General features: G+C 51.1%; 1 protein-coding gene across 1 annotated transcript; it reads right to left on the reverse strand.

Moving 5' to 3' along the window:
• Nucleotides 1-238: 238 nt before the first annotated feature.
• CPLX4 (complexin 4) lies at nucleotides 239-23,841 on the reverse strand. Its single transcript, XM_019463884.2, has 3 exons — nucleotides 23,451-23,841; nucleotides 16,850-16,937; nucleotides 239-1,241 (listed from the first exon to the last, which is right to left on the reverse strand). Exons 1-3 carry the CDS (start codon nucleotides 23,615-23,617, stop codon nucleotides 1,014-1,016), a joined length of 483 nt encoding a protein of 160 aa, XP_019319429.1. The 5' UTR covers nucleotides 23,618-23,841; the 3' UTR covers nucleotides 239-1,013.
• Nucleotides 23,842-25,274: the final 1,433 nt, after the last annotated feature.

Raw genomic sequence — 25,274 nt, forward strand, 5'->3', positions numbered from 1 at the left:
GTTTCCGAGGTAAATATTCTAAGTCTTTTGAGCACTTCCCTTTGAAAGGGAGCAAGTGTTATGAGAAAGGAACCCACGTACGCCCTGGAAGACTGTGGCACAGCATGACAGCATGATTTGTTGGAAGCTAGTCTGTGGGGGAGGGATGGGAGTGACAGGAGAGGAAGACGAAGGAGGAGACCCAGGGGAGGCAAGAAAAAAGAGGACACACACACACACACACACACACACAGATTGATTTAATGTCTCAAGGCTCTTTATTCATCCACCACTTTGTTCCCATGACATCACCAAGTTCAGGCAAAGGGTGATGATGGTGAACGTGGAAATAGCCACAGCCTTCCCAGTTGCCCCCTGCCTCTCACGTCACCCCCTCAAGTCCATTCTTCACGTGGCCTGTAGAATGATGCAAAGGGCTGGTGAAGTCTATTCTCCACCTTCCTGTCTCATTTCATCCCTGCCACTGCCTCTTGGCCTTGAAGTGTCCAAAGGCCAAAGTCGATGGGGAGCATCAACAGTGTCCGGCTGCCCGGGAGTGAGAGGTTACGAGGCCTTTGCTTGCTCCTGAGCCTGAAGCCTGGGATCCCAGGGGGCTCCCTGACCTCCCACACCTTTTCCCGAGGGGCCTGGAGCCATGCCAGTGGTGGGAGAGGGCGAGACCCTCCCCTCTAAGAAAGGAAAGAGGAGGGGAAGTGCCATTTGCGTTGTTTCCTCCTGGCTGTCCCAAAGACCTTTAAGCAGATCTGTGTTCGGCGTCGCTCACGGATGAAACGCCACCCTGGGCCACACTTTATAACTTAAAAGGAAAGTATGTTCCCTCCTGGAAGGTGCTAGCTAAGCGCTCTACAGGGAACATTCAGAACATCGAGTTGTTGTCTATGGGTCTGTGGAGAGTGTATCGACATGGATTTTTCTGTGTTCGCTACACGTAAGTATTATGTTCTCGAAACGCTCCATAGGACAGTGGTCACCGCCCCCTCGACCCGGGTCCCTCCCGTCCCCTGCCTCGCCCCTTACATCACAGAACACTTCTGCTCTGCCGTCTGCTTCATTTCCGTGAAGGTGGCCTGGGCTTTTTCTTTTATGGTGTCCAAGTCCATGTTCTGGAGATTCTGGAGCTGCCCGAGAATCGAATCCTTGTCCTCTTCCTCCTCCTGGTCTTCGTCTACCATTTTCCGGAGATCTTCGGGCAAATCCACGTCATCTCCAGCCATCTGGATTTGGTTCTCATCCATTTCACTCTGCACAAAAGACACAAACGCGAAGCTCGAGAAACCACGCGGAAGCAACCGAACCACCGAACAAACAGTAAAAGCAGCAGGAAGACCCTCCGCTGGGGATGAATGAAGCGAATGGCGCGCTCGGCTGTGTCTCCGCGGAGCCTGGGCTCGGTAGCAATCGTGGGGGCTGTGGGGGGGGGGGGGAGCTGGTCGCCGCGCCCCTCCCTCTTTCGCTGCACCTTGGGCCGATCACGCGTCCCACAGCAGCGGTCCCCGGGCCCCGCAGCATCAGCATCATCTAGGAACCTGTTAGAAAGCCAAATTCTGGGGCCCCGCCCCAGACCCCCCCGAATCAGGAGCTCGTGGGTGGAGCCCAGCCTTGCGGGTTTTAAGAAGCCCTCCTTGTCCTGCGGTGCCAGCAAAGCCGGAGAATCACAGACCGACTCGTAGACTCTGCCTCAGGGCGGCTTTGCGAGCTTAAGCAGTCTGTGACTCAGTGGCCCCGGCTGTTCCCACCCTGGAGGGTGGGGGCTGGGCTCACCGCAGCCTGACCGGGCTCCGTCACCGTGGCAACTTCTGCTTGACCTTTGACCCCTCCCCCTCTTCTGCTAGGCACAGAGTCACGTCACATTCAACCTCCCCCCCTTTCGCACCCGGAAGTATGTCTGCCACATAGCCCTTGGTTATTAAGTAAATCGGCTGTGTCACGGCTGGTACTCACATCCTATTGTGCTAACTGCGACCGTCACAGTTTGCCTTACATGGTTCCTTTTCTGACTCCACGAGGGGCCGTTCTGCAGCGACGTATAGTGCGTGCCCCCCGGTCGTAGACATTCCTTTACCCCTTTGGCTGTGGGGCCTTTGTGTCTTAAGTAGAGAGAAAAATCCAAAGAAGTTTCCCTGGGAAGGGTGAGGGTACTTTCTATGCCCAGATGGCTGTATCCGATGATTTCTGAGATCAGGTTGTAACAGGAGGCACACAGGGCGCCAGGGGCCCAGAAGATTACAGAGCATTAGAAAAGCGAAGGATGGGAAAGAGCTCAGCAGACTTTGGGGCTCTCCCACCTTGTCGCGCGGTGACCAAAGGGCATGCAAATTCACACAAAGATGAAATGATCGCTTAGGCCTTTTTTTAAAGGATATATCTATTTGAGAGAGAGAGCGAGACAGCGCGAGCAAGGGGGGAGGGGCAGAGAAAGAGGGAGGGAGAGAGTCCCAAGCAGGCTCTGCACCGTCCATGCGTAGAGCCCGATGGGGGGCTCGAACTCATGAACCGCAAGATCGTGACCCGAGCCGACCTCAAGAGTCAGCCGCTTCACTGAGCCACCCAGGCGCCCCACGAACGCTTAGTCTTCATCAGACCTCACCGATGTGATTTTAGAAAGATTTTGACACCTGCAGCTTTCCCGGATGGCGTGAAGGTCAACACCTGCAGGAGACTATGAATTCCCCTCGCCTGGGTGCTGAGAATAAATGACTGTAAACAGACATCTCCGGGTACAAAGAGCGAGCCAGAGTGAGGTGTATGCTCTGTGCTCCATCGGTAAAGTGGATTTCCTGGGCCTTCTCCAGCTCTAGGGCCCCGTGGCTCCCTCCGAGTTCCTTCTTCTGGTGGGTCTCTGGGCAGAGAGACGGCAAGCCGGGTTTGCAGAGACGCTTGAGAGGCTGACTTGGGATGCAGAAAGGACGTGCCCTTTGGGGGTACACCCTGAAGGCCTCTGGGAAGAGCCGCTCTCGGCCGCAGCCTCCCAAGGGCGAGAAGCCTCTCCCTGCACTTGGCCAGGCCTTGGCCCCTCAAAGCGCTTAATGGATTAATTAGTTCCTCGTCAAACTGTTGTGGGGATTAATTAGTTAGTTAATCCGCAGGGGCTCCCAGCCAGTCCTCCATTTCTATTTATTTTTTATTTACCTACTCTAGAAGTTGCCTTTCTTGCTAATTACCCTCTGGGCGTTTTTTGCGGGGAGGAGAGGAAAGGCAGGACTTCAGCCTGGCCGTTCTCAGTTCGTGGAAAGGCACGACCTCTCCCCTCTCTTACGCACCCCGAAATAAAATAGAGTGATTTGAAATGGCTTTCCTGGGAATGCTGGCACCCCCCACCCCTCTGGTTGGGAATGAGATCTCTGTGGATGTCACCAGAGTCAAAACTGGCTGGAGAAGCCGCTGTGGCCTGGAGGGACAGGTAGCTAGAGGGGGGACAGGGACAGGTAGCTAGAGGGACCAAAGCGAGGTGGGCTGGCCAGTGGGTGCTCAGAGAGCCGGCCTGTGCATGAGGGCAGTGTTCCCTGCCTTCCTTTCACCCGGCAACTTCGTCATGCTGCCTCAGGGGGGGAAGCTTTGGAACAGATTTTCCTTCCAGGAGGACTTTCAGGTTTATTCTCTCTTCATTCCTCTTGCCTGGGGCAGGCCGAGCAGTGGCGTTCGACTTTACCTCAAAACTCACAGAGGGGCTCTTGATTGGCACCTTCTACCAAAGCATTTCTCAAAGTGGGGTCTCCAGGCCAGCAGCATCGGCAGCTCCCGGGACCCTGTTAGAAATGTACATCCCCTGGGGCACCTGGGTGGCTCAGTCGGTTAAGCATCCGACTTCGGCTCATGATCTCACAGTGCGTGAGTTCGAGCCCCGCATTGGTCTCTCTGCTGTCAGCACAGAGCCCACTCTGGATCCTCTGTCCCCCTGTCTCTGCACCTCCCAAACTTGCTCTCTCTCTCTTTCTCTCAAAAATAAATAACCATTAAAAAAAAGAAAGAAAGAAATGCACATCTCAAGCCTCACCCAGACCTGCTGTGGGGGCGGGCCCAGCAATCTTCAACTTAGCAATTGCCCTCCCGGTGATTCTGGTGCATTGCTTAAGTTTAAGAACTCTCCTTCCCTTGAAGACAGGACTGTGACTCACTCATCTACACGTCTCAGAACCTAGCAGAGTGTCTGGCATGTAGACACAGACAGTAAATGTTTATTGAATGATTCAAGGAGCCTGTGGTCAGGGGCTACAACAGCGTTAACAATCCTTAAACGCACAGGTCTGCTTTGCCGTAACGAGCTCTATTTTCATAGCTGCTGACTTGCCTTTCCACTCCTGTTGGGCCAGTGTGCCGGGAGGTCCACTGTTGGCTTGAGAATCAGATTGCCTGAGCGTGAGGGTTACCACCACCACTTATAGGCTGTGTGACCTTGGGCACCTTACACAACCTCTCTGAGCTTTACTTTCTTATCTGTAAATTGGGATTCTATTATTTGCCTTAGAATTGTAGAGGATTAATTAGATGACATCTGAATTATTAAGCAGTCAACCGGGGGTGGCTATTCATAAACAGGATAACTCCCAGGGCTGGGCTGCAGATTCGCATCGGATAACCATGACTCCTGCCTATGGCGGTCAGCCTTATCAGAGCCCTTGCTCTCTTCGCACCTTCCCTCTGGCCTAGAAATGGCCCCCCGCTCTCGTTCCACAGTCACGTTCCTGGAAGGCTGGGCCTATTTGTTTCCCTTTCTGCACGATGTCTTCCGTTCTGGGAGAAAGCTGCCGGGCTTCGTCACCCTTTGCCAGACCCATGGGAATGTTTGTGGGAGCCGGCGGATGAGCACTGAAAGAGGTTCCAGGCTCACGACCAGCCCTCCGTTCCCCCCATCCCTGGCTCCGTCCCTCCCTGGGAACCTTGTGCCATCAGGTTCCCAGTACTGGACCTCCTGCCCTCCTCATCAGGCTTAGCAGGACCCGGCCCAGGAGCTCACTGCACTCTCCGGGGCATAGGCCTGGTGAAGGGGCCTGAGAGGATCCAGAATACATTTAGGCCGGGAATTCGGGGTCCCGGGCAGCCCGAGTGTGGTCTAAAAGAGGACCGTGGGCTCTGGGCGGGCCTGTCTCTTTGGCCCTAGAGACTTTTCACCCCATGTGAAAGAATGCAGTCCAAGGGACAGAGGGGAGCCCTCTAAAGCATGGTGCCCAAGGCGGGTGGCTCCGATTGTCCAGTCTAAAGGGAGTATTCGGTGTCGTCCACGGCTACGGTCAGAGTCCTATCGTCACCATCCTTCTAGAAGGACAATGCTATTGACCGTCTATCAGCAGCACGGTTGCTTCAGGTGACCATTCCAGCACTGGGATTGATTTCCTTGGGTAATCGACTAAGGGTAGGACAACAGGTGGGGCCAGCAGGGGCTAGAGGACAAAACGAAGCCCTTGGGAACCAAGCCTGGGCCCCAGCCTCATTAGTGCTGGGTCCTAACCACGTGAGCTGGCCCCAGACCTAGGACAGGCCAAGGGCAAGGGTCCTGTGTGTGAAAAGGGTCTCCCGTGGCGGAATGACACGATTCCCCCCACCGCGGCCACCTATGGCAGTGAAAGACCTGGCTTCGAGTTCCTGCTTTGTCACTTGCCGGCCCCATGACCTTTCACAAGTCACCTTACCGCTTCCGATGCCCCGGGGAAGGGCCCTAGAGGATTACTGAGCAGATCGAAGGAGACGTGCCGTGACATGGTCCCCTAAGCTTCAAAGCCCTGGACGAGGGTGGCTGTGGCTATCAATATTTTTGAGAAAAAGGACAGTTGGCTCTCACAATCCCTGCTGAAAGGGTCCCCACGATAAAGAAGGCACCGACAGTGACACAGAGCGGGGAGAGTATCGGCCCTGGAAAGAAAGATCCGGGCCAGAGCAAGCCATTAAGAAGAATAAATGAAATTTATACGACGGCCCCTGTGCGGCCTTGTCTCCTGGCCTAATGAACCTCCCTGATGACGGGGCCTTGTCTGTAATCCAAGCAACGAATGGCTCGCACAGACTTTCTGCTGCCCACTGACAAATCAGCCTGGGGAGACCAGGAATATTTTGACACATCAAGGAAAGACAGTAATGCCTCCGCACACCCCCAGATGCAAGTTATAGACGGGATGAATCAGCTCCAGGCAGGGAAGGAGGCTGAGCCTGAGAACCACGGTGTGAACGAGTGAGTGAGCGAGCGAGTGAGTGAACCAGCCGACCGTTAGGGGCCAGACAAGCTATCCTTTATTCCCAGAGGTTCTGTCTCAGAGGTCTTCTCATTTCTAGAAATCTTATCAATTTGGGATATCGTTTAATGCAGTTAAAAGCTAATTATTTTTATGCCGGCTGGCCAGAAGCAGTTTTAATCTCTTGGTTTTTAACCAGATTTATAATCTTAATTGCCAGCGCTGAATGCCCCATTATTTAAATAGCCCCACACCCTGTGACTGATTTCTGACCTTTCCCTGAAGGCTCAGCACCACCCTGGATTCACACTGCGCCCTAGATTTTGACACACTGGCCTTCACCTTGTACCAAACTTGAGATACGTTGACAAACGATCGTATCTTCAACAGTTAACCGTCAAAAAGCTGAGCGTTCACCACATTTTTCCAATCTAGTCAATCAGGGGGCGCCTGGGTGGCCCAGTTGGTTAAGGGTCTGACTCCTGATTTTTGGCTCCCGTCATGATCTCACGGTTTGTGAGTTCGAGCCCCACGTCCAGCTGTGTGCTGGCCGTGTGCAGCCTGCCTGGGATTCATTCTCTCTGCCCCTCCTCCACTCACTTTCTCTCTCTCTCTCTCTCTCTCTCTCTCAAAATAAATAAATAAACATTAAAAAATAATCTAGTCAATCAAACCTGGATATATAGCAAATACCTGTTTGTTTGATTCTAGCCAGGTTTTATTTTGGTTTCGGTTTGTTTCTTTCTCTTTGGTCTACACAATTCCAAACAGCTAAGATTAATGGATTTCTTTGTCAAGTTGATCTAACACTAGATGTTTCCATCTTTGTGAGGATCACTGGCTGCCAGTCTTTACAAACCTCCTCTTACTGGCCTAGGTATGAGTAGAGGGGCTGTACTGGCTTCTAGGAAAGGAGACAGCCACCCCTCGTTCCTGTCCTGCCGGAACCTGAGACCCTGGGGGGCAGCCAGTCCACAAACACCTCCATGGAAAATTAAAGTGAGCATGGCCTGCTTTGCCAAAGGTAAAGGGGTATTCGGGCCGGACCAGGAGGGAGGGAGGCATGAGGCCCGGGGGGGCCAGACTCTAGCAGACCCACTCACTCATCCTTGTTCTGAGCATTTGCCGCTGAAGGTCAGAGCCAAGTGTATGTTCTATCCCTTAGAACAGTGGTTCTCAACCCTCCCTGGGGCCCTGAATCCCGTGTGACGCCTAGAAAAATGGCTAGCACCCACCCCCAGAGGGTTGGCTCCAATGGTCCGTGGCAGGGGCTTTGACGATATCATTTGTTAAATAATTTTTTTAAATGCTTATTTTTGAGAGAGAGAGCGCGAGTGGGGGAGGGACAGAGAGAGAGGGAGACACAGAATCCGAAGCAGGCTCCAGGCTCCGAGCTGTCAGCACAGAGCCCGACGCGGGGCTGGAACCCACGAACCGAGAGATCATGACCTGAGCTGAAGTCAGATGTTTAACTGACCGAGCCACCCAGGTACTTCTAGGCGATATCATTTTTAAAACGTTTACCGGGTGATTCTCGTGTCTGAGCAGTGGGGAATCTTGTCTGGGGTTTGCTAGCTGCTAAGTCCGTTGCACCAACGTCTTCCCTCCTCAGCCACTTGCACAGAGGGTGTGGATCTGACCTCTTCGGTCGAAAGTGTGCACACATATAGGACCCATCCGGAATGGGAATTTCTAGACACCAGCTGTGTGCGTCTTCCACTTCTATCCCTTACCAGGGCATTGCCGAGGGGTTCAAGGAGCTCCTAAAGGTCACCATCCAAGCCTCTCATTTTACAGAGGAGGAAACTGAGGTCCGGAGGGATAAAGAAACTTGCAGAAATGTCATTCAGCTGGTTAGGGGTTAGCAGCCTGCACTGCTGTGGCCGGTGGGGTCACATCGGCCTGGGGTCTTATCTTGCTTCGCCATTTACAGGCGGTGTGACCTTGGGAAACCCCTCTTCCTCTCCGCCCACCGCCCTCCCCACCAGCGCTCCTCTCCGTGAAGGGGAAATAATATCTACCTCCCTTACAGGGGTGGGGGCTGTCAGGATCACCGGAGAATGCCAGCATGGCAGAGTGGGGTGTCCCACATTGCCGCTGTACCCATGTCCCCTGGCTCTTTCTCGCCTTCCCCATGTCCCCGCAGGACATTCAGTCCATGGCTCTTTCAAGGACACGAGTAGACGGAGCAAACTGAGCTGGGACAGGATGGGGCGGAGAAGGAAGGGAGGGCCCCTGGCCGGGCCTCGATGGCCTCCAGCCCCGCCCCCAGAAACAGCTGCTGGGGAGCAGGGGGGGGTTTCTGTGTCTCAGACCCTGCTGCGCAGCCCAAGGGCTCCGGATCTGGAGGAGGCGGACAAAGGAAGGTCCACAGAATCCTCTCTTTTTTTAAGAGGCAGATTTTAAATTCCGTTCCAAGGGAGCCTCCAACGTGACATTAGTCTAAAGACAACTCCACCGATAGATTTTCTTCTACCTTCACCTTTATTCAAAATGAATGATGCCCTGAATAGAGCAGACCAACACCAGGTGTAACTAAATCATATAGCTCAGCAGGGGGCACAACATTATTTTTCAATGACTAACCTAGATTGACAATTCCGTTAATAGGATTAGGGTTCATTGTGGAACTGTTTTCTCTTATTAATTTGGCTTGACTTACATATACATTTTGAATTGGCTAGGGAGAGGGGCACATTTGTTTTTAGAAAGCATCGTGTGGCTTTCTTTCAAACGCGTTACTTCCTCTCTTTGCAGAAGTGTGGCATTTGAATTATGACACAGACTTTGTACTTTATACAGTTAGAATGTCTAACCCAGACTTGTTCTTTTCAGGAAGAATTTATTTTTAATGTAACTCTTACAGCAGATAAATTCTTTCTGCTGTTTTCGATACTTGGTTCTCTGTATTTTTTTCCCCCTTGTTCCCAATAACATCCGACATTCGGCAAACATTTCGTGTGTGTAGGTGTGTGTGCACACGCAATTTCTACACGGCAGGCACCGTGCGAGGCGCTGCGGACAGAGATGAACAGCTCAGCCCCTTTGTTAAAGGGCACACAGTCCAGCAGGGGAGACTACCCAGGGTGGTAAGATCACGTAAGGGACGTGCACTCGGGGATGATGGGAGTGCGACAGGAAGGGCAGTGGGGAGAAGAGGGTCACAGAAGTTTCTAGAAGAAGTGGCACTAGACCAAAGTCTTACGGGAAGGAAAGCGGTCGCGGAGAGCAGAGTGGAGGGAGCAAAGCAGGAGGAAAGTCCAGTCCGAGCAGGGAGTTGCAAGAGACGAGACCGGAAAGACAGGAGCCGCTTAATGGCCTACAGGGCAAGGGATTGGGACTTGATTCTCGGAAGTTAGGATAAGGTTTGTGTTTTTTTTGTTTTTTTTTTTTTTGTTTTTTAACCAGGGGAGAAACAGGGTCAGATCTGCGTCTTGGAAACCTCACTCTGCCATTTTGAGGGGAAGAGCCACTGGTGAGCTGTTGTAGTAAGAGAGGTGAGAAATGCTGGGGCGCCTGGGTGGTTCAGCCAATTGAGCGTCCGACTCTTGGTTTTGGCTCAGGTCGTGGTCTCGCGGTTGGTGGGTTTGAGCCTCGCATCGGGCTCAGTGCTGACAGAGTGGAGCCTGCTTGGGATTCTCTGTCTCCCTCTCTCTCTCTCTCTCTCTCTCTCTGCCCCTCTCCCACTTATGCTGTCTCTCTGACTCTCTCAAAATACAAAGAAAGAAGAAAAGAAAGGACGAGGCCTGCCCTTGGGGATGAGCTGAACCTGGGGAATTGGCTGGAGGTGGGGGGCGGGGGGTGGCGAGGGGGGCGTCGGTGGGGATGGGGCCTCCAGGAGGAGCAGCTCTGGGGGAGAGCTGGCTGGTCTGTTCTGGATATGAGCCACGAGGCGCCCCAGCAGGGGCAGTGAAACGTAGAGACAAGAGGTAGGATGTAGGAATAGCTTTGAGAGTCGTCCCACACAGACAGCTGGTAGCTGAAGGCCACAGCAAGACGCCGCCCCCTGGCCAGAGTGTGCGGATTCAGTGGGAAAAAGAGCAGACCTGGAATCTTCCAACACTGGGGGGGGGGGGGGCGGCAGACAGGGGAAGGCTAAGCCACGAAGAAGACACAGGAGAAACAGTTGCAGCGCAAGGCCTGGAAGCTGAGGAGAGAGGGGGCTTCCGGAGGAAGCGCCGGCCGAGGCGGCAGGAAGGGAAGGGAGACACAGAGGTGTCACCCGAGAAAATGGTAGAGCCGCCTACTGCGTCCAGACAGGCTACCCAGCATCCGAAGGAGGAAGGTTTCAGCGGAGCTGTGGGAACCAGCGACTCAGGGAAGGTACCTAGAAAGGACTGTTTGCTCAGCAGGTGCTAGCTGCTTGTTTTCCTTGGGAGAGATCTGCCCTTCTTTCTAAAGGAGAGACAACGGACATGGAAAAAGGCCACCCCCTGAAGATACAGGACAGGGGGCGATCGGCCAAGCGAGACCCAAACCTAACGTGAGCATCGTGGATTCCTGTGGGCGCCAGGAGTCCTCGGGGTACCTGTGACTTGAAAGCCGGGGGACGTGTCCACAGAATGCACATGTGGGCAGTTTCTTTTTTTTTTTTTTTCCAACGTTTTTAATTTATTTTTGGGACAGAGAGAGACAGAGCACGAACGGGGGAGGGGCAGAGAGAGAGGGAGACACAGAATCGGAAACAGGCTCCAGGCTCCGAGCCGTCAGCCCAGAGCCCGACGCGGGGCTCGAACTCACGGACCGCGAGATCGTGACCCGGCTGAAGTCGGCCGCTTAACCGACTGCGCCACCCAGGCGCCCCATATGTGGGCAGTTTCTTATGTACCTCGGATTCCTGCAGTTTGATCACTGCACTTATTTGCTTCTGTGATTCCTGCAATCATCGTCCAGGGCGCCGGGGTGGCTCAGTGGGTTAAGCGTCCGACTTCGGCTCAGGTCACGATCTCACATCTCAGGAGATCGAGCCCCGCGTCGGGCTCTGTGCTGACAGCTCGGAGCCTGGAACCTGCTTTGGATCTTGTGCCTCCCTCTCTCCCTCTGCCCCCTGCCCCACTCACTCTCTGTCCTTCTCTCTGAGAAATAAACAAACATTAAAAAATTAATAATAATAAAAGGGGTCGTCCCAAGACCCGGGTGCAATAAATGTCATTGTCATTAGCAGTGACCGATGAGCTGGGAGAGGAGGCTTTTTACTGTTCCCTGGGGGGGCTGGGCCCACGTTGCTCCTTTTCCCAGTCCACATTTCCTCCCCCCACCAGTCAGCAATCAGTGAAACTCTTTCACGGGAAACGCCAGCCAAATAGTTGCTTTAGAAAATACGGTTCTAATTCCAAAATGTGACATAGTTATCCTCATTAGATCTGACAGCTCCCGGGAAGACATTTTCCTCAAATCTGCTCTCCGTTGGGCCTTGGTGAGGGGAAGGGCCCAGAACCGCCTCCTGCTGGCTGTGTGACTCCTGTGCCGGTGACCCTGGGGAATTGTGAATGAGGCACCCAGGGGGCATCCCTCGTTAGCTGGAAGACCTAGTGAATGTATCCAGCTCCCCGTGGACCGCTAATACCATTAGAATGGCTGCTTACCCAATATGGACTTTATAAGACAACACGGGGCTTAGCAGTCTGCAGCCCGAGGGGAGGGAAAGGTTGTTATTAGGAGCTCAGGAAGGTCCTGGTGCCTCTTGCTTTCTGCCCAGCACTGCTTTCTTGTTGGACGGTTGTGTTCGTTCTCCAGGCCACCCTCCTGGGCGGAGATACGGTTTCGAGACGGTGGAGGGAGCATGGGACACAGAGAGCACTGGGTAGAAGAATGAGGAGGCTGGAGGTCTGTGTGGCCCAGTAAGCGGTGTGACCTTGGGCAAGTCCCTTGATTTAAATGAGCTTTCTGGTTATGCAGCGACATGGGCTTTTTCAGATACGTGAGAAATAAGTTTAATAAAAATAGAAATACCATTCAGACCCGGGGGTCAAGGAGCCGAGTACCAGGGGCGGTCCAGGAGTCCATACCTGCTCCAGAAGGAGAGCTTGGACAGGCGGGAGGTGTCCCACACCCGGAGGTTATGGCTAATTGTTAACAATGAATAAAATCCTACCGTTGGTAGGATTTGCCCTTACCAATGTCTTTTGATGACCTCTTTTTACAGTCGCCATGCCCTGCCTTCCATCCCCAGGACTTATAACGGGGAAGTTCGTACCCTTTGACCACCCTCACCCATTCCACCCGCCCCACCCCCACCTCCTCCCACCTCTGGCAACCACCAATCTCTTCTCTGTATGAGTTCTTCGTCTTCTTCTTTTTTTTTTTTTTTTAGTTTTATTAAAAAAAGTTTTTGTAATGTTCATTCATTTTTCAGAGAGACAGAGACAGGCAGAGCGTGAGTGGGGGAGGGGCAGAGAGAGAGGGAGACACAGAATCCGAAGCAGGCTCCAGGCTCCCAGCTGTCAGCACAGAGCCCGACGCGGGGCTCGAACTCATGAACTGCGAGATCGTGACCTGACTGAGTCACTCAGGCGCCCTCGAGTTCTTCTTTTTTTAAAAGATTCCACATACAAGTGAGATCATACAGTACTGTCTTTGTCTGACTTATTTCACTTAGGATAACACCCTCCAGGCCTATCTATGTGGTTGTAAACGGAAAGATTTCCATTTTTTAGAGCTGAATGATATATATGCGCGCGCACACACACACACACACACAGCAGGATGGCTGGTTTTAATTCAGTACTCGGATAAGTAATTAATTAAGTGAAGTAATCAAGATGCCAAGCCCCACGAAGAGGATGTACATAACGATTAGGGGGTCTGTTGCCCCGTCTCTAGCCTGGCAGCTCCTGGCCGGGCCTCCCCTGCGGCTCCAAGGGCGTGGCGCTGGCCACCGGCCCCTCGTTCCTTTCCCTGGGTCACTGGACACACTGCCGTGGCCTGGAGCTTTCCCAATCACAGTGATGCCCGGGGGCACTGCCGGAGGTTCCAGAGCCTCCTTGCTCCTCATGGGAACATCCAGGAGATAAAGCCCTGAAACTTCAAGCCCCATTATGGTTTTGGGGTGGCATTCTAAAGGTTCCAGGAGTCCTTCTGCACAATCAAGGAACACCTAAGAGTTACATCCAGCTCCAAATATGGAGCAGCCCGGGCCTCTCCAGATAAGTTGGCCTGGTCCGGTAGGAGAATCCAAGCGTGGCTTTCAAGGCCCAGGGAAGGACTGCTCCCCACAGTGGTCATTTCCCCCACGTCAGGGCTGAATATTCCAATTCCTTCTCCTCGCCCTCAGTCACTGGCATTTCAAAATCCCTCTCCATCCTGCTGACCGCGGAGACGGCTAACACCAGTTTGTCTTCTGGCTCTCTGTCCTGGCGCACCGCGGGAGGATCCCGCTGCTCGGACACTCCCCTCCCAGCCTGTCCCCACACGGGGCCCCTCACGGGAGCTTGCCACCTCCTGTTTTGTGACAGCTGCTCCTTGGAGAGCCCACCAGGCCCTTCCAGGGGCGCCAGCACAGCAACCGCTTCACAATACAATGCACAATCTGGTCCTTAGTAGCAACCGAATAGACTCCCCCCCCCCCCAAAAAAAAAAAGTTCACGTCCATACATGTATTTCTGTCCCGCACCGCCGGAGTCCCTGCTACAACCCACAGACCGCGCGGAAGAACTGATCAGAGCGGCGGGGCCGGTCCCTGCTGCTGCGCGCGCGCCCTGCGTTAGGGACACCAGGGGGCGCGCGGGGCCCGGCTCCTGTCACCAGAGGATTGGCCGCTCTGCACGGACAGGAAGCTGCCGGCCAGGGGCTGATCTCAGCCTGGCAAACGCGTCTGTCCCCCAGCGCATCCTTCTAACCCTGGGCAGGGGATCGGGTCCAGAAGGCCCGCTGCGCCCCGAGCCCGGATGGGGCGGGTGCGAGGGGAACGTGTGACCTGTAACAGCCACGGGAGCCGGAGGGGGTGTCCAAGGGTGGGGCTGGACTTCACGGGGTAAGGTGCCGCATCGACGTGGGGGCGTTTGTCACACCTGGCGACAACGGGACAGAGCGGAAGAGGAGAGCGGCGGGGTTGTATGATACACTTTCTATTGATTACTGTTTTATGGGCAGTGTAATTGGGTTGGAATTTCCACGTGCTGTGCGAAAAGCAGGCAATTGTCCTGCTGGTATTTTTAGCATTTTTTCACACCACAGGCCTATTCTGGCAACGTTGTGCAGCATCAGTCCATTTTCACAAAATGCAGCCATAATATCAAAGAGGCCCAGGGAGGCCCCCACCTGAAAGCAAACTGCAGGGAAAGAGTAAGTGTGGAACGCTTTCAAGGGATATTCTCATCTATTTCTTTGGGTTGTATTTGGAATTTAGTAGCGGCCCCCAGGTCCCGGGTGAAGCCATCAGACGACCCAGGAGGGGGAGAGGCCGGGTGTCTGCTGGGCTTTGGGTGGGATTCACTGAACTCCTGAGCAGTACAGGCGGCCCCCAAAGCCTTCATGCAGGCTTAAGCCACAAAACTGTGCTTAAACTTTGGGGACACCTCGAACGCTGAGAGGAGCGATCGCAGAGACCTTGGAGGGCCAGAGGGAGCTGTGCTCAAACCCTTTCGTAAGGCACGCTTTTTCGTGGCTGAGAGGCCGACGTTCCCATCCCGGTTCCGTCGGTCAGTAGCTGTGGGTTTTTGCCAAGCTACCTGACCCCCCCGGGGCCGCAGTTCCCTCATGTCTAAAAAGAGACAGTGACATTAGATTCTTAGGTGAGCTCAAGGGTCTTTCTCGGGGTCGAAGAAAAAAAATCAGGTGGGGTCTCACACGCATTATACATTTGAAGCAGCTATGGGAAAGGGGGGTATATGAGCCTTGGTAAATCACGCAATGGAAGATCCTGGGCTCCACTGTTGACAATTTGTTGACTTCTTCTCGCTCCTGCACCCCACCCCCAGCTGGTTTCAGGGAGCAGAAGCCTGTGCAGATATAGTCACTGCCGCTCCCCTGGGCCTGATTCTCTCCAGAGAGGATATGAATGTGCACATTTCGTGGCTTATAACTCTGTCCTCTTTTTATAGCTTTTGTTGGGAGAGGCTCTTGTCCCAAGGGATAGCGTGACTCAGGGATCTGGGAATTATTTTTTCTTTGAAGACCGTCAGGGCCATGCTGCTGAGCCTTGCGTGAGGTGCTCATCCCTGAGGCTCTGGAAATGAGCAAGACCGTTGAGACCTCGGTGGGGAGAAAGCAAGCAGAAGCTCAGATTCTTGACCTCGAGTTGTCGCACCGTTTGCACATATCAGTGTGCTTCCGCGAGGTCTTTGAGACCCCCAGCTCTTATTAGGAAGACATAAGACTTCTGGGCATAGAGATAATTACAGCAAAATAAGAGCTGTCCTCTGCTGAGCTCTTTCCATTAGGCAGGTGGCTGTACGAGGTCCTTTACGTGATGTTAGCTCAGACAAAGACTTTGTGAAGCAGGTGTCATTGTCTCCATTTTACAGATGAGGAAACTGAGGCCCAGATATTTTAAAAAGCCATCTGAGGTTGCACCGGAATTAAAACCCGGTTCTCCTCAAGACGGCCAGCGCTGTCCCTGGAGCTTTGGATAATCCACTAGACAATGGGAGTGGCGGGGACCGTGTCTAGTGGCCCACTCTTCCAAGATGCAAGCACAACGCAAAAAAGCACGAGGCCGGAATCAGGGAGGCAAAAAGCAAAGACATGCTTTTCAAAATTCGATGGTTGCTGTGAAAATGTTTAAATCTCACTGTGAGTTTTCCTTCCCTCTGTGAGAGCAGAACATGGTTCCTAGGGCATCTAAGGGGTCAGTCTCCCCCACAAGTTGGGGCTAAATTTAACTCTTGGGTGACTTCAGCACTGACCTTGCAGGGACAGCCAAGCTCTCTCTCCCCCTTCAATTAGTGCTTGTAAGCTTCTGAAGTCAGCTTTCGGGGGACCCTCAGGGGACCCATGGGAGCCGTGCATCTGAGCCTGCCGTAACATGGGCCACACATTCTCTTCCCATCCGTAAACCAGGACTTGACCAGAATCTACAGGCGTTCGTTCTCACCGCCAGCACCGAGATGGATAGACGCCCCGTGTGGGGTGATGACATCACCTCCATAAAGAAGGAACAGACCGTTCCTTTGAAATACAGGCAGGATATGGTAGAAGGTCTTGGGCTCTGCCTTTCCTGCCTGTGTGGCCTTTGGCAGGACAGATTGACCTCCTCCATGCTTCTGCTTCCTCTACCATAAAACGGAGGTGATAATACAACCACCCCAGAGGACTGTTTGAGGATTAAATGGGTTGATATGTACGCAGCCCATAGAACATTATCATGTGACGCATTATTTTGTATTATCAAATACCAGCGATATTAAACACCAGTGATTATTTCCTCCTCGTGTATTTACACAGAGAAGTTCTATAATCTTTACATAAATTTACATAAAAATAGCATTTGTGGCTTTTAGCTCCATTTGGTTGAGACAAAATGGAAGTTTATAGAGGTGAAATGACTGGAATCTACTTTTCATGAACTCCAAGTTCAATGCTCTTTCACGACATCAAACACCTCAACGAAGACAAATAAGTGTGTGTGTGTGTGTGTGTGTGTGTGTGTGTGTTCATGAATGTGACCCTTTGCCGATAATCAAACATTCTCCACGTGCTAGTATCTCAGAAATTATTGGATGTTTACTGAGTATAGAGCGTCTCACCTTTGGGAGCCTGTACTTCTCTCTGAGATGGACTCTGACGCATGCCCTCTCTGCCTTTTTTTGTGTGAATGCGGCATCTCTTTCCATCCTAAAAGTAAAAGAATAGGATAAGCCATCAAAGGATAGACAGAGCTACGGACATTCCCACCAGACGCGGAGATAAACCTTCCTACGCCCCCAAACATCTGCCTCTCTTTCTGTCATTCTACTGTCACAACTCACTGCAGACCCCTGAATCCCAACGGCAGCTTGGTTCTGGGAATCTCTTTAGGATGCAGCCCAGAGAGGGGCAGAGTGGTGATGCCTAGTGTATGGTTGACCTCAAGGTGCTGCTCTAGATACGACTTGGGACCACGAACATCAGAATCGCCTGAGTGCCTGTTACGAATGCAGCTTCCTGGGTCTGATCTCACACTGACTCAGAATCCCTGGGGGCGCAGATGAGGGGAATGTATGTTTTTTTGTTTTTTTGTTTTTTTTTTAAATTTTTTCAACGTTTTTTATTTATTTTTGGGACAGAGAGAGACAGAGCATGAACGGGGGAGGGGCAGAGAGAGAGGGAGACACAGAATCGGAAACAGGCTCCAGGCTCCGAGCCATCAGCCCAGAGCCTGACGCGGGGCTCGAACTCACGGACCGCGAGATCGTGACCTGGCTGAAGTCGGACGCTTAACCGACTGCGCCACCCAGGCGCCCCGAGGGGAATGTATGTTTTTAACAAGCTCCCTGAATGATCCTTCTTCAAGTGAAAACAGCGTCGCAGAATCCTGGGCTGGGGGGTCCTTAGAGGCACATGGGATTTAGGGATCTATAGAAAGCCATTTCCCTTCATTGCCACCCCTTCTGGACCCCAATTTTTGTACAGCGTTCCCTTCCCTGTTTGGAAGGAGGCATCCCCAAATAAGGTAGGGTAGATTTCCATAATGCTCTGGGGACCACCTACTTGGACTTGGGCTTATGCTGGTTTGAAATGGACTCCCTTGCTCAGGGTAACCTCGACAGAAGCAGACAGCTTTGGGGATGTCTCCAAAGCTCACAGTGACTGCCTCCCCTCCCAGCTGCCCAGAGACGGGCATCACTCGGGGCTAGATTTATACGCCGGCCCTGCTCTCTGACCATATTGAATTGGCCCAAGCCGAGTAAATGAAATCTTTTCTCCGGGATCTCTGGGACTGAGAAAGACATTCGCAATGTGGCTGGAACAGGTGAACTTGGAGGCCGCGGGCCACCATTGTCCCCAGTCCACCCGGTCTGGGTGGCCCAGGGGGAGCTGACCACTGAGAAGAAAGAACAGAGCAGCCATGCAGCCACAGGAGCAACGGCAGGAGCCAGGGAAGAGCTCGTGGCTGGCTTCCCACCTTATTCTGGTTCCTAGGTTAGGCCCGTGTGAGGCGTGGCGGGGTAAGGCATTATTTGCACAAAAAGGAATTCTGTTTTCATTTTCAGGTGGCTAAATTGGCTTCTATTTCTTCCCTTCACGTTTGGAAATCATCTTAACCATCACACAGAAGGCGGCCTGAAGGAGGGGCTGATCTGAAGCCATCCGATTAAATGACTGACCACCGGGCCCTGGGCGCAGGCCCTCCCTGAGCTCACTGCCCGTCTCCAAAGGTCGGGCCCGGGGTGGGCACCCGACAACACAGGCTTCCATATTCTGCCTTTGGAGGGGGAAACAGGATAAGTGACTTGCCCGAGAGATCCGCGAGCCGGGGCTTGGGCAGAAGCGGATCTTTTCTCCCCAGTATTTCACTATGAAAACTTTCAAGCGTACAGAAAAGTCGAAAGCGTTTTACGGCGAAACGCGTATATTCGCCATCTATAGTCTACAGTTAGCATCTTACGATACACGTTTTATTACATACTCACCCCTGTCTCTACCCGGTCATTTACCCGTTTTATTTTTTGGTACATTTCAAAGCTGTAGACATCGGTACTCTTTCCTGCAAACACTTCAGCACGCAATGCCGTTAACTACAGCTATGCATTTGTTGGTAGTTCTTTTTTTTTTCCCCCTTTAAGTAAAATTTGTCTACAATTAAGTGCACAGACCTTGATTGCTGGTGAATTTTATGTGGCAACTTGACTCGAGACACAAGGTGCCCAGATTAAACGTGGTTTCTGGGGGTGTCTGGGAGGGTGTTTCCAAAAGAGATCAGCACTTGAATTGATGGACTGAATAAAGCAGATTGGCCCTCCTTGGCGTGGGGGGCGGATAGCATCCAATCCATGGAGGGCTTGACTAAAACGAAAAGGCAGAGGAAGGGAGAATTCTCTCCTTCTCCGTCCGTCTGCTTGGGCCGAGATCTCAATCTTCTCCTGCCCTTGATTAGGACTTACACCATCAGAGTTCGGAACTTTCCCAGGCCTCCCAGCAACTTTCCCAGGCCTCCAGCTTGCAGACAGCAGATGGCGGGACTTCTCAGCCTCCGTAATCACGTGAGCCAATCCTGATAATCAATCTCACGTACCCACATATACCTGTGCGTGTATGCGTATGTATATTTCTCCTGTTGGTTCCGTTTCTGTGTGGAACCCAAGCCCCTATTAAGACATGAAAAACATTACTATCACCTGAGAAATTTCTCTCCTCCCCAGCGAATACCTGCTCCCCAGTCCCTGTCCTTTATCCACCATAGATTGGTTTTGCCTGTTCTAGAACTTTTTATAAATGGAGCCATATACTATGCCTTCTTTTGTGTAAGTCTTCTTTTGCAGAGCATAAAAAACTTTTGAGTTCATCCAGGTGGTGGTATTTAGCGATGGATTGTTCCTTTTTATTCCTGAGTGCATTTGTCCTATATGAATATGTCATGTTTGTTTATTCGTTCTCCCGTGAACGGACTTGCAGTTTGGCCAACATTTGGTATTGTGTCTTCTTAATTTTTTTTTAATTTTTTTTAACGTTTTTTATTTATTTTTGAGACAGAGAGAGCATGAACGGGGCAGGGGCAGAGAGAGAGGGAGACAAAGAATCGGAAGCAGGCTCCAGGCTCCAAGCCATCAGCCCAGAGCCTGACGCGGGGCTCGAACTCACGGACCGCGAGATGGTGACCTGAGCCGAAGTCGGACGCTTAACCGACTGAGCCACCCAGGCGCCCCGTGTCTTCTTAATTTTAGCCATTCTGATGTGTGTCGTGGTACTTTAGTGTGATTTTCATTTTCATTTTCATGGTGACTAATGAGATCAGGTGGGGTTTGTTTTTTTTTTTTTTCCATGTACTATTTGGCCATTTGTGTATCTTTGTGAAGTGTTTGTTCTTTTGCCCATTTTATTTTGTTTTTATTACTGAGTTGTAGAAATTCTTTATGTATTCTCGATCCCAGTCCTCTGTCAGATATGTTTTGCAAATATTTTCTCTCCGTCTGTGACTTGCCTACAAATATTTTCTTAATGGGGTCTTTTGATATACAAGAATTTTCAATTTTGATAAAGCCTACATCATTTTAAAATTTTATGGCTATTGCTTTCAGAGTCCTGTTTAAGAAATCTTTGCCTACTTTCAAGTTGCAAAGATATTGTTTTTCTCCTAAGTGCTTTATGATTTTAGCTTTTATATTTGGTTCTGTGATGCCTATCAAAGTTCGAGTAACAAATGGTCGCACAGAAATGACTGTACCACAACAAAGGTAAAGGGACATTTTACTATTGAGAGAGATGGTGGGGGGTTGCGGGGGGTAAATGGACTGTTGTTGCGTTCTAGGTGATGAAGCTATTGAAAACTCAAGCAACAGGGGCGCCTGGGTGGCTCAGTCGGTTGGGTGTCCGACTTCGGTTCAGGTCATGATCTCACAGTCTGTGAGTTCAACCCCCGTGTCGGGCTCTGTGCTGATAGCACAGAGCCTGAAGCCTGCTTCCGATTCTGTGTCTCCCTCCCTCTCTCTCTGCCTCTCCCCTGCTCATGCTCTGTCTCTCTCTATCTCAAAAATAAATTAAAAAATTTAAAAAAAGAAAAAAAAAAAGAAAGAAAGCTCAAGCAACAGACCGGAAGCCGTGCCTCTTGCCAGAGGGAAGCAGGCTGGCCCCATTGGCCTGCTACCATTTCTTAAATTGGGCAACTACATAAATGGATGATATTCACACACACGCACACACACACACACACACACACACACAGCCACGTAGTTGGCAAATAACCCAACCCACAGGATTGACCACACCATTCGGGCATTCTGGCCTTTTCTCTATCCAGATAACTTAGGGACACCGGGACATGAGTTAACACACCAATGCCGAGTCTGTGACCAGGCCTGTTGCTTGGACGTCTTAAATGATTATTTCCATGATCAGATGTCTAGTCTAGGTTTCTGACAGGTTGCTTTGTATTAGCTCACTTGAGCTGAGAACATTAGGTGCGACTGTTCTGTTTCTTCATTATCCTTGTGTCATGTTTGTCTGTCTCCTCCCCTCCCCCCCCCCCCCCCCCCCCAGCCGCAGGCGAATCTAGCCTACACTCTAGGGATGCTTTTCTTTGGTCTGAGCTTCATCTCAGTGCCAACACCGTGGTGGCAGTGGCGTTTATTATTATTTCTTTGACTTTAATTAACTGCAGAGCCCAGCATAATACATTCTAGGTAGTTTACAAGCTACGATTTCTTTCAAAAAAGAACTCAATAGACAAGATTTCCATTAAATGTAGGCCTTTAGGGGCGCCTGGGTGGCACAGTCAGTTAAGCGTCCCACTTCGGCTCAGGTCGTGATCTCGCGGTCCGTGAGTTCGAGCCCCGCGTCGGGCTCCGGGCTGACCGCTCGGAGCCTGGAGCCTGCTTCCGATTCTGTGTCTCCCTCTCTCTCTGCTCCTCCCCTGCTCACACTCTCTTTCTCTCTCTCAAAAATAAACATTAAAAATAATAATAAATAAATGTAGGCCTTTGTCCTTGTTAGTCAGGTTCCTCTAAGTCATTAACCTTTCACCTATAATCATCTTAGCAAAAGGACTTAGGCAACTATTACGTAAGGGATCGTTAGCAAAAGGTCCAGGATGGCAGCAAGAGATACTCTTATTAAATGAGAAATTCTTTTTTTTTTTTTTTAAATAGGTTCCATGCCCGATGTGGGGGCTTGAACTCACGACCCTGAAATCAAGAGTTGCATGCTCTACTGACTGAGCCAGCCAGGCGCCTGAGAAATACTTTTACTAAATACTTTTTTTTAAAAAATGGGCATTTAACTTCAAGCTCGGGCTTCAATTCTTTGTTGTTATTAAGAGTCTTAAATGGGGGCGCCTGGGTGGCTCAGTCGGTTAAGCGGCCGACTTCGGCTCGGGTCATGATCTCGCGGTCCATGAGTTCGAGCCCCGCGTCGGGCTCTGTGCTGACGGCTCAGAGCCTGGAGCCTGTTTCAGATTCCGTGTCTCCCTCTCTCTGACCCTCCCCCGTTCGTGCTCTGTCTCTTTCTGTCTCAAAAATAAATAAACGTTAAAAAAAAAAAATTTTTTTAAAAAGAGTCTTAAATGGATTCTACCTTAAATTCTAAAAAAATTACATACAGATTATGCTTAAAGACCAGTCTGCAGCAGTGAGAAATTGGCGGTGGTATTCACATTCCGTAACACCCAGCTAAAATGTTACTGATGTTTTATTTTTACTTTTTATTTTTATTTTATATAGCCAGGGGAATGCCATGTTCTGGAGGTACATGGCTGAAGTATTTAGGGGTAAAGCATCATGATGTTGGCAATTTACTTTAAAAATGGTTCTGTCTAGGGGCACCTGGGTGGCTCAGTCGGTTGAGCGCCCGACTTCGGCTCAGGTCATGATCTCACAGTCTGTGATTCGAGCCTTGCGTCAGGCTCTGTGCTGACAGCTCAGAGCCTGGAGCCTGCTTCGGCTTCTGTGTCTCCCTCTCTCTCTGTCCCTCTCCCACTTGCGCTCTCTCTCTGTCTCTCAAGAGATAAATAAACATTAAAAGCATTCAAAAATTAAAAACACCAAAACCATTAAAAAATGGTTCTATCCATCCAACTAATCATCTATAAGCAAATATAACAAAATGTTAACTGTTGACCTTTTTCAGAGGTTTATATGGATATTCATCATTCTGTTCTACTTTTCTGTAGCTTTAAAATCTTCATAATAAACAGTCCGCAAAATTACCCACAGTCTTTGGGAAGCCAAGTCTTAGGACATAATCACCATGTCGTGCTTTCTAGCGTTTAAAAAAAGATAAAAAAAAAAAAAGATCGTGCTGCGCGTGCCTCTTCCAGGAGCAACGCTTTCTTACAGTTTGAAAGCTTTCTACGCGCTAGGAGGGCGAGTTTGGGCAAGACCCTACGTAGAGACAGGCTCACAGTTCGTCATCTGAGCACTTCGGCTGAGGCTAATTAAAACGAACCTTGACCAGAGCAAACGTTAAGCCGCTTTAAGAACGACACATAGATTCATTTATTATTGTTCACTGCCATCCCTACCGGTAGGACACAGTAACCGCTGAGGCTGGGAAACGGGTCCCCGAACAGAACATTCCTTCCTAAGGCTAGAGGCAAACAGCACGAGAAAAGGCGTCTAAAAAAGCAAAGACAAAGAAACCGGGGAGCCCGAAGAAGGTATGGCCGGAATTCATCGCTTTAGGCTCTTAAAGGGAAACGAAGCCACGCGTACTCACTTCTCCTCAATCATTTGCTTTTGGTACTCCTCATATTCCTCTCTAGTCATGCCTTGAGCTGCTGCAGGATCAGAGGTCCCTCCTTCTTCTTTCTTTTCTTCAGACCCGCCACCAAATCCTAAGTTCTTTACCTGGTTGCTGATCATAGTTTTCATAAAGAAAGCCATCGTTTCTGCTCCAGAAAAATCAAGCCAAAACTCAGGCAGAACCCGAAGGCAGACGAACAAGCAAACGAAGACAAAACTCTCCAAATCTCAACGACGGCAACACGTTCAAGAGCGAGGGACTCTGCACAGCCTCATCTGCTCAAGGGCATGATGGCAGGGAAGAGCGGTACTCGGGCGGTAAGCTGGATTAAAGAGATGAACTCCTTAATACAGGGAGGCAGATGGTTCAGATAACTAAAGCACACCATCGGATGCAACCGACCACTTTCTGAATTAATACACGAGGCTAATTCCAGAAGCAAAAAAAAAAAAAAAAATCCTTCACGCTATCTACCCATTTCTCAATTTGAAATCATTGAGCGCAGCAGGGCTCAGGCGAGAGTCTCGTTCCGATTAATCAGAGCTGTCCGATTAATCAGAGCCGACCGATTACACGCCTGCAATGGAATTTCCAAATTCCAGCCCAGGAGCACCACATCCTGTTGAAAACGGAGTCCGGTGAGACTCAAAACCCAAAATGGTTCATTAAGCAAAAATAATCCTTTGATCCGTCATTTTATCTCATCGGACTCTAAGTACTATGCAAGGATTTGCCTTTTGGTTTGCCTGAATTCCGTGCCGCCTCGGTGGTTACCGGGTCCCGTACAGAAACACCCAGGCGAGGCGAGTCTAAAGGGCGAGCGGGCGGGTCCTTCACTGGAAGGAAGACCCGGGACATCACCTTAGCCTTCTCTTGCCCGGAAGGTGTTACTCTTCTGCTTGGAAACGTGGCACCACTTTCAGGGCTTGAGCCCAGAAGGTGAGCACAGTGCGAGTTAAATCATCCCCGTGTGATGGGGCCACCTCTCCCCCTTACATACAGCCCACTCCCTGGACGCTCTGTTTACGCTCGCTGGTGGACTTGGGTAAAACTTTTGACACGGTTTTCTAACACGCAGCAGATTCTCAATGGCCGTGGTTTTCTTCAGGTCAAGGGAGGAATCGAATACGGCTCAGGCTTTAATCTGTTAGTATCTTTCTAATTAAAGCACTCCAGGAGGAGGTGGGACGGCGAAGAGGTGGGGACTCTTTGTAACCTGTGCTGATTATCTGTGGGCATGAGCCCTCTCGGGAAATGGGTCCCCTACATTGTATACAGAACTGTAGGATCTGGATTTTTGCCCAAAATGCTCGCTTTTATATATTCTAAGATGGTTTGTCTTTTACTGACCTATTTAAAGATGTTGCCAGAATGGTCTCAATCTGGAAGACTGACAAAAGGTTCGGAACGAAACAGGAACCGTACTGAGTGCTTGGCTTGAGAACGTGCATTCGTACCGGCTCCTTTCACTTAAAAATTTTTGTATAATGTTAATGTTATTTTTGAGAGAGACAGAGAGTGAACAGAGGAGGGGCGGAGAGAGCGGGAGGCACAGAATCGGAAGCAGGCTCCAGGCTCCGAGCCGTCAGCCCAGAGCCCGACGCGGGGCTCGAACCCACGAACCGTGAGATCGTGACCTGAGCCGAAGTCGGACACTCAACCGACGGAGCCACCCAGGCGCCCCCACTTTCGCTTTTAGACGCACTGCTTGGAGCTCAATGCATTCGGACCACTGCCTCTCCATTTCCATTTCTAACCCGTTTCCTCAGTGGAGGGGGGTATTGGACACTTCAGCTG

The sequence above is a fragment of the Panthera pardus genome, unplaced genomic scaffold, assembly GCF_024362965.1.
Source record: "Panthera pardus isolate Hobbes unplaced genomic scaffold, ASM2436296v1 HiC_scaffold_15, whole genome shotgun sequence".
NCBI lineage: Eukaryota > Metazoa > Chordata > Mammalia > Carnivora > Felidae > Panthera > Panthera pardus.

Bases quoted from the DNA above. Each gene is read 5' to 3' on its own strand.
- CPLX4 (XM_019463884.2), bottom strand. From the start codon at position 23,617: ATGGCTTTCTTTATGAAAACTATGATCAGCAACCAGGTAAAGAACTTA. The intron at 16,938-23,450 runs GTGAGTACGCGT...TTTTACTTTTAG, and splicing joins AAGCAAATGATTGAGGAGAA to GATGGAAAGAGATGCCGCAT. The intron at 1,242-16,849 runs GTGAGACGCTCT...TCTTTTGTGCAG, and splicing joins AGAAGTACAGGCTCCCAAAG to AGTGAAATGGATGAGAACCA.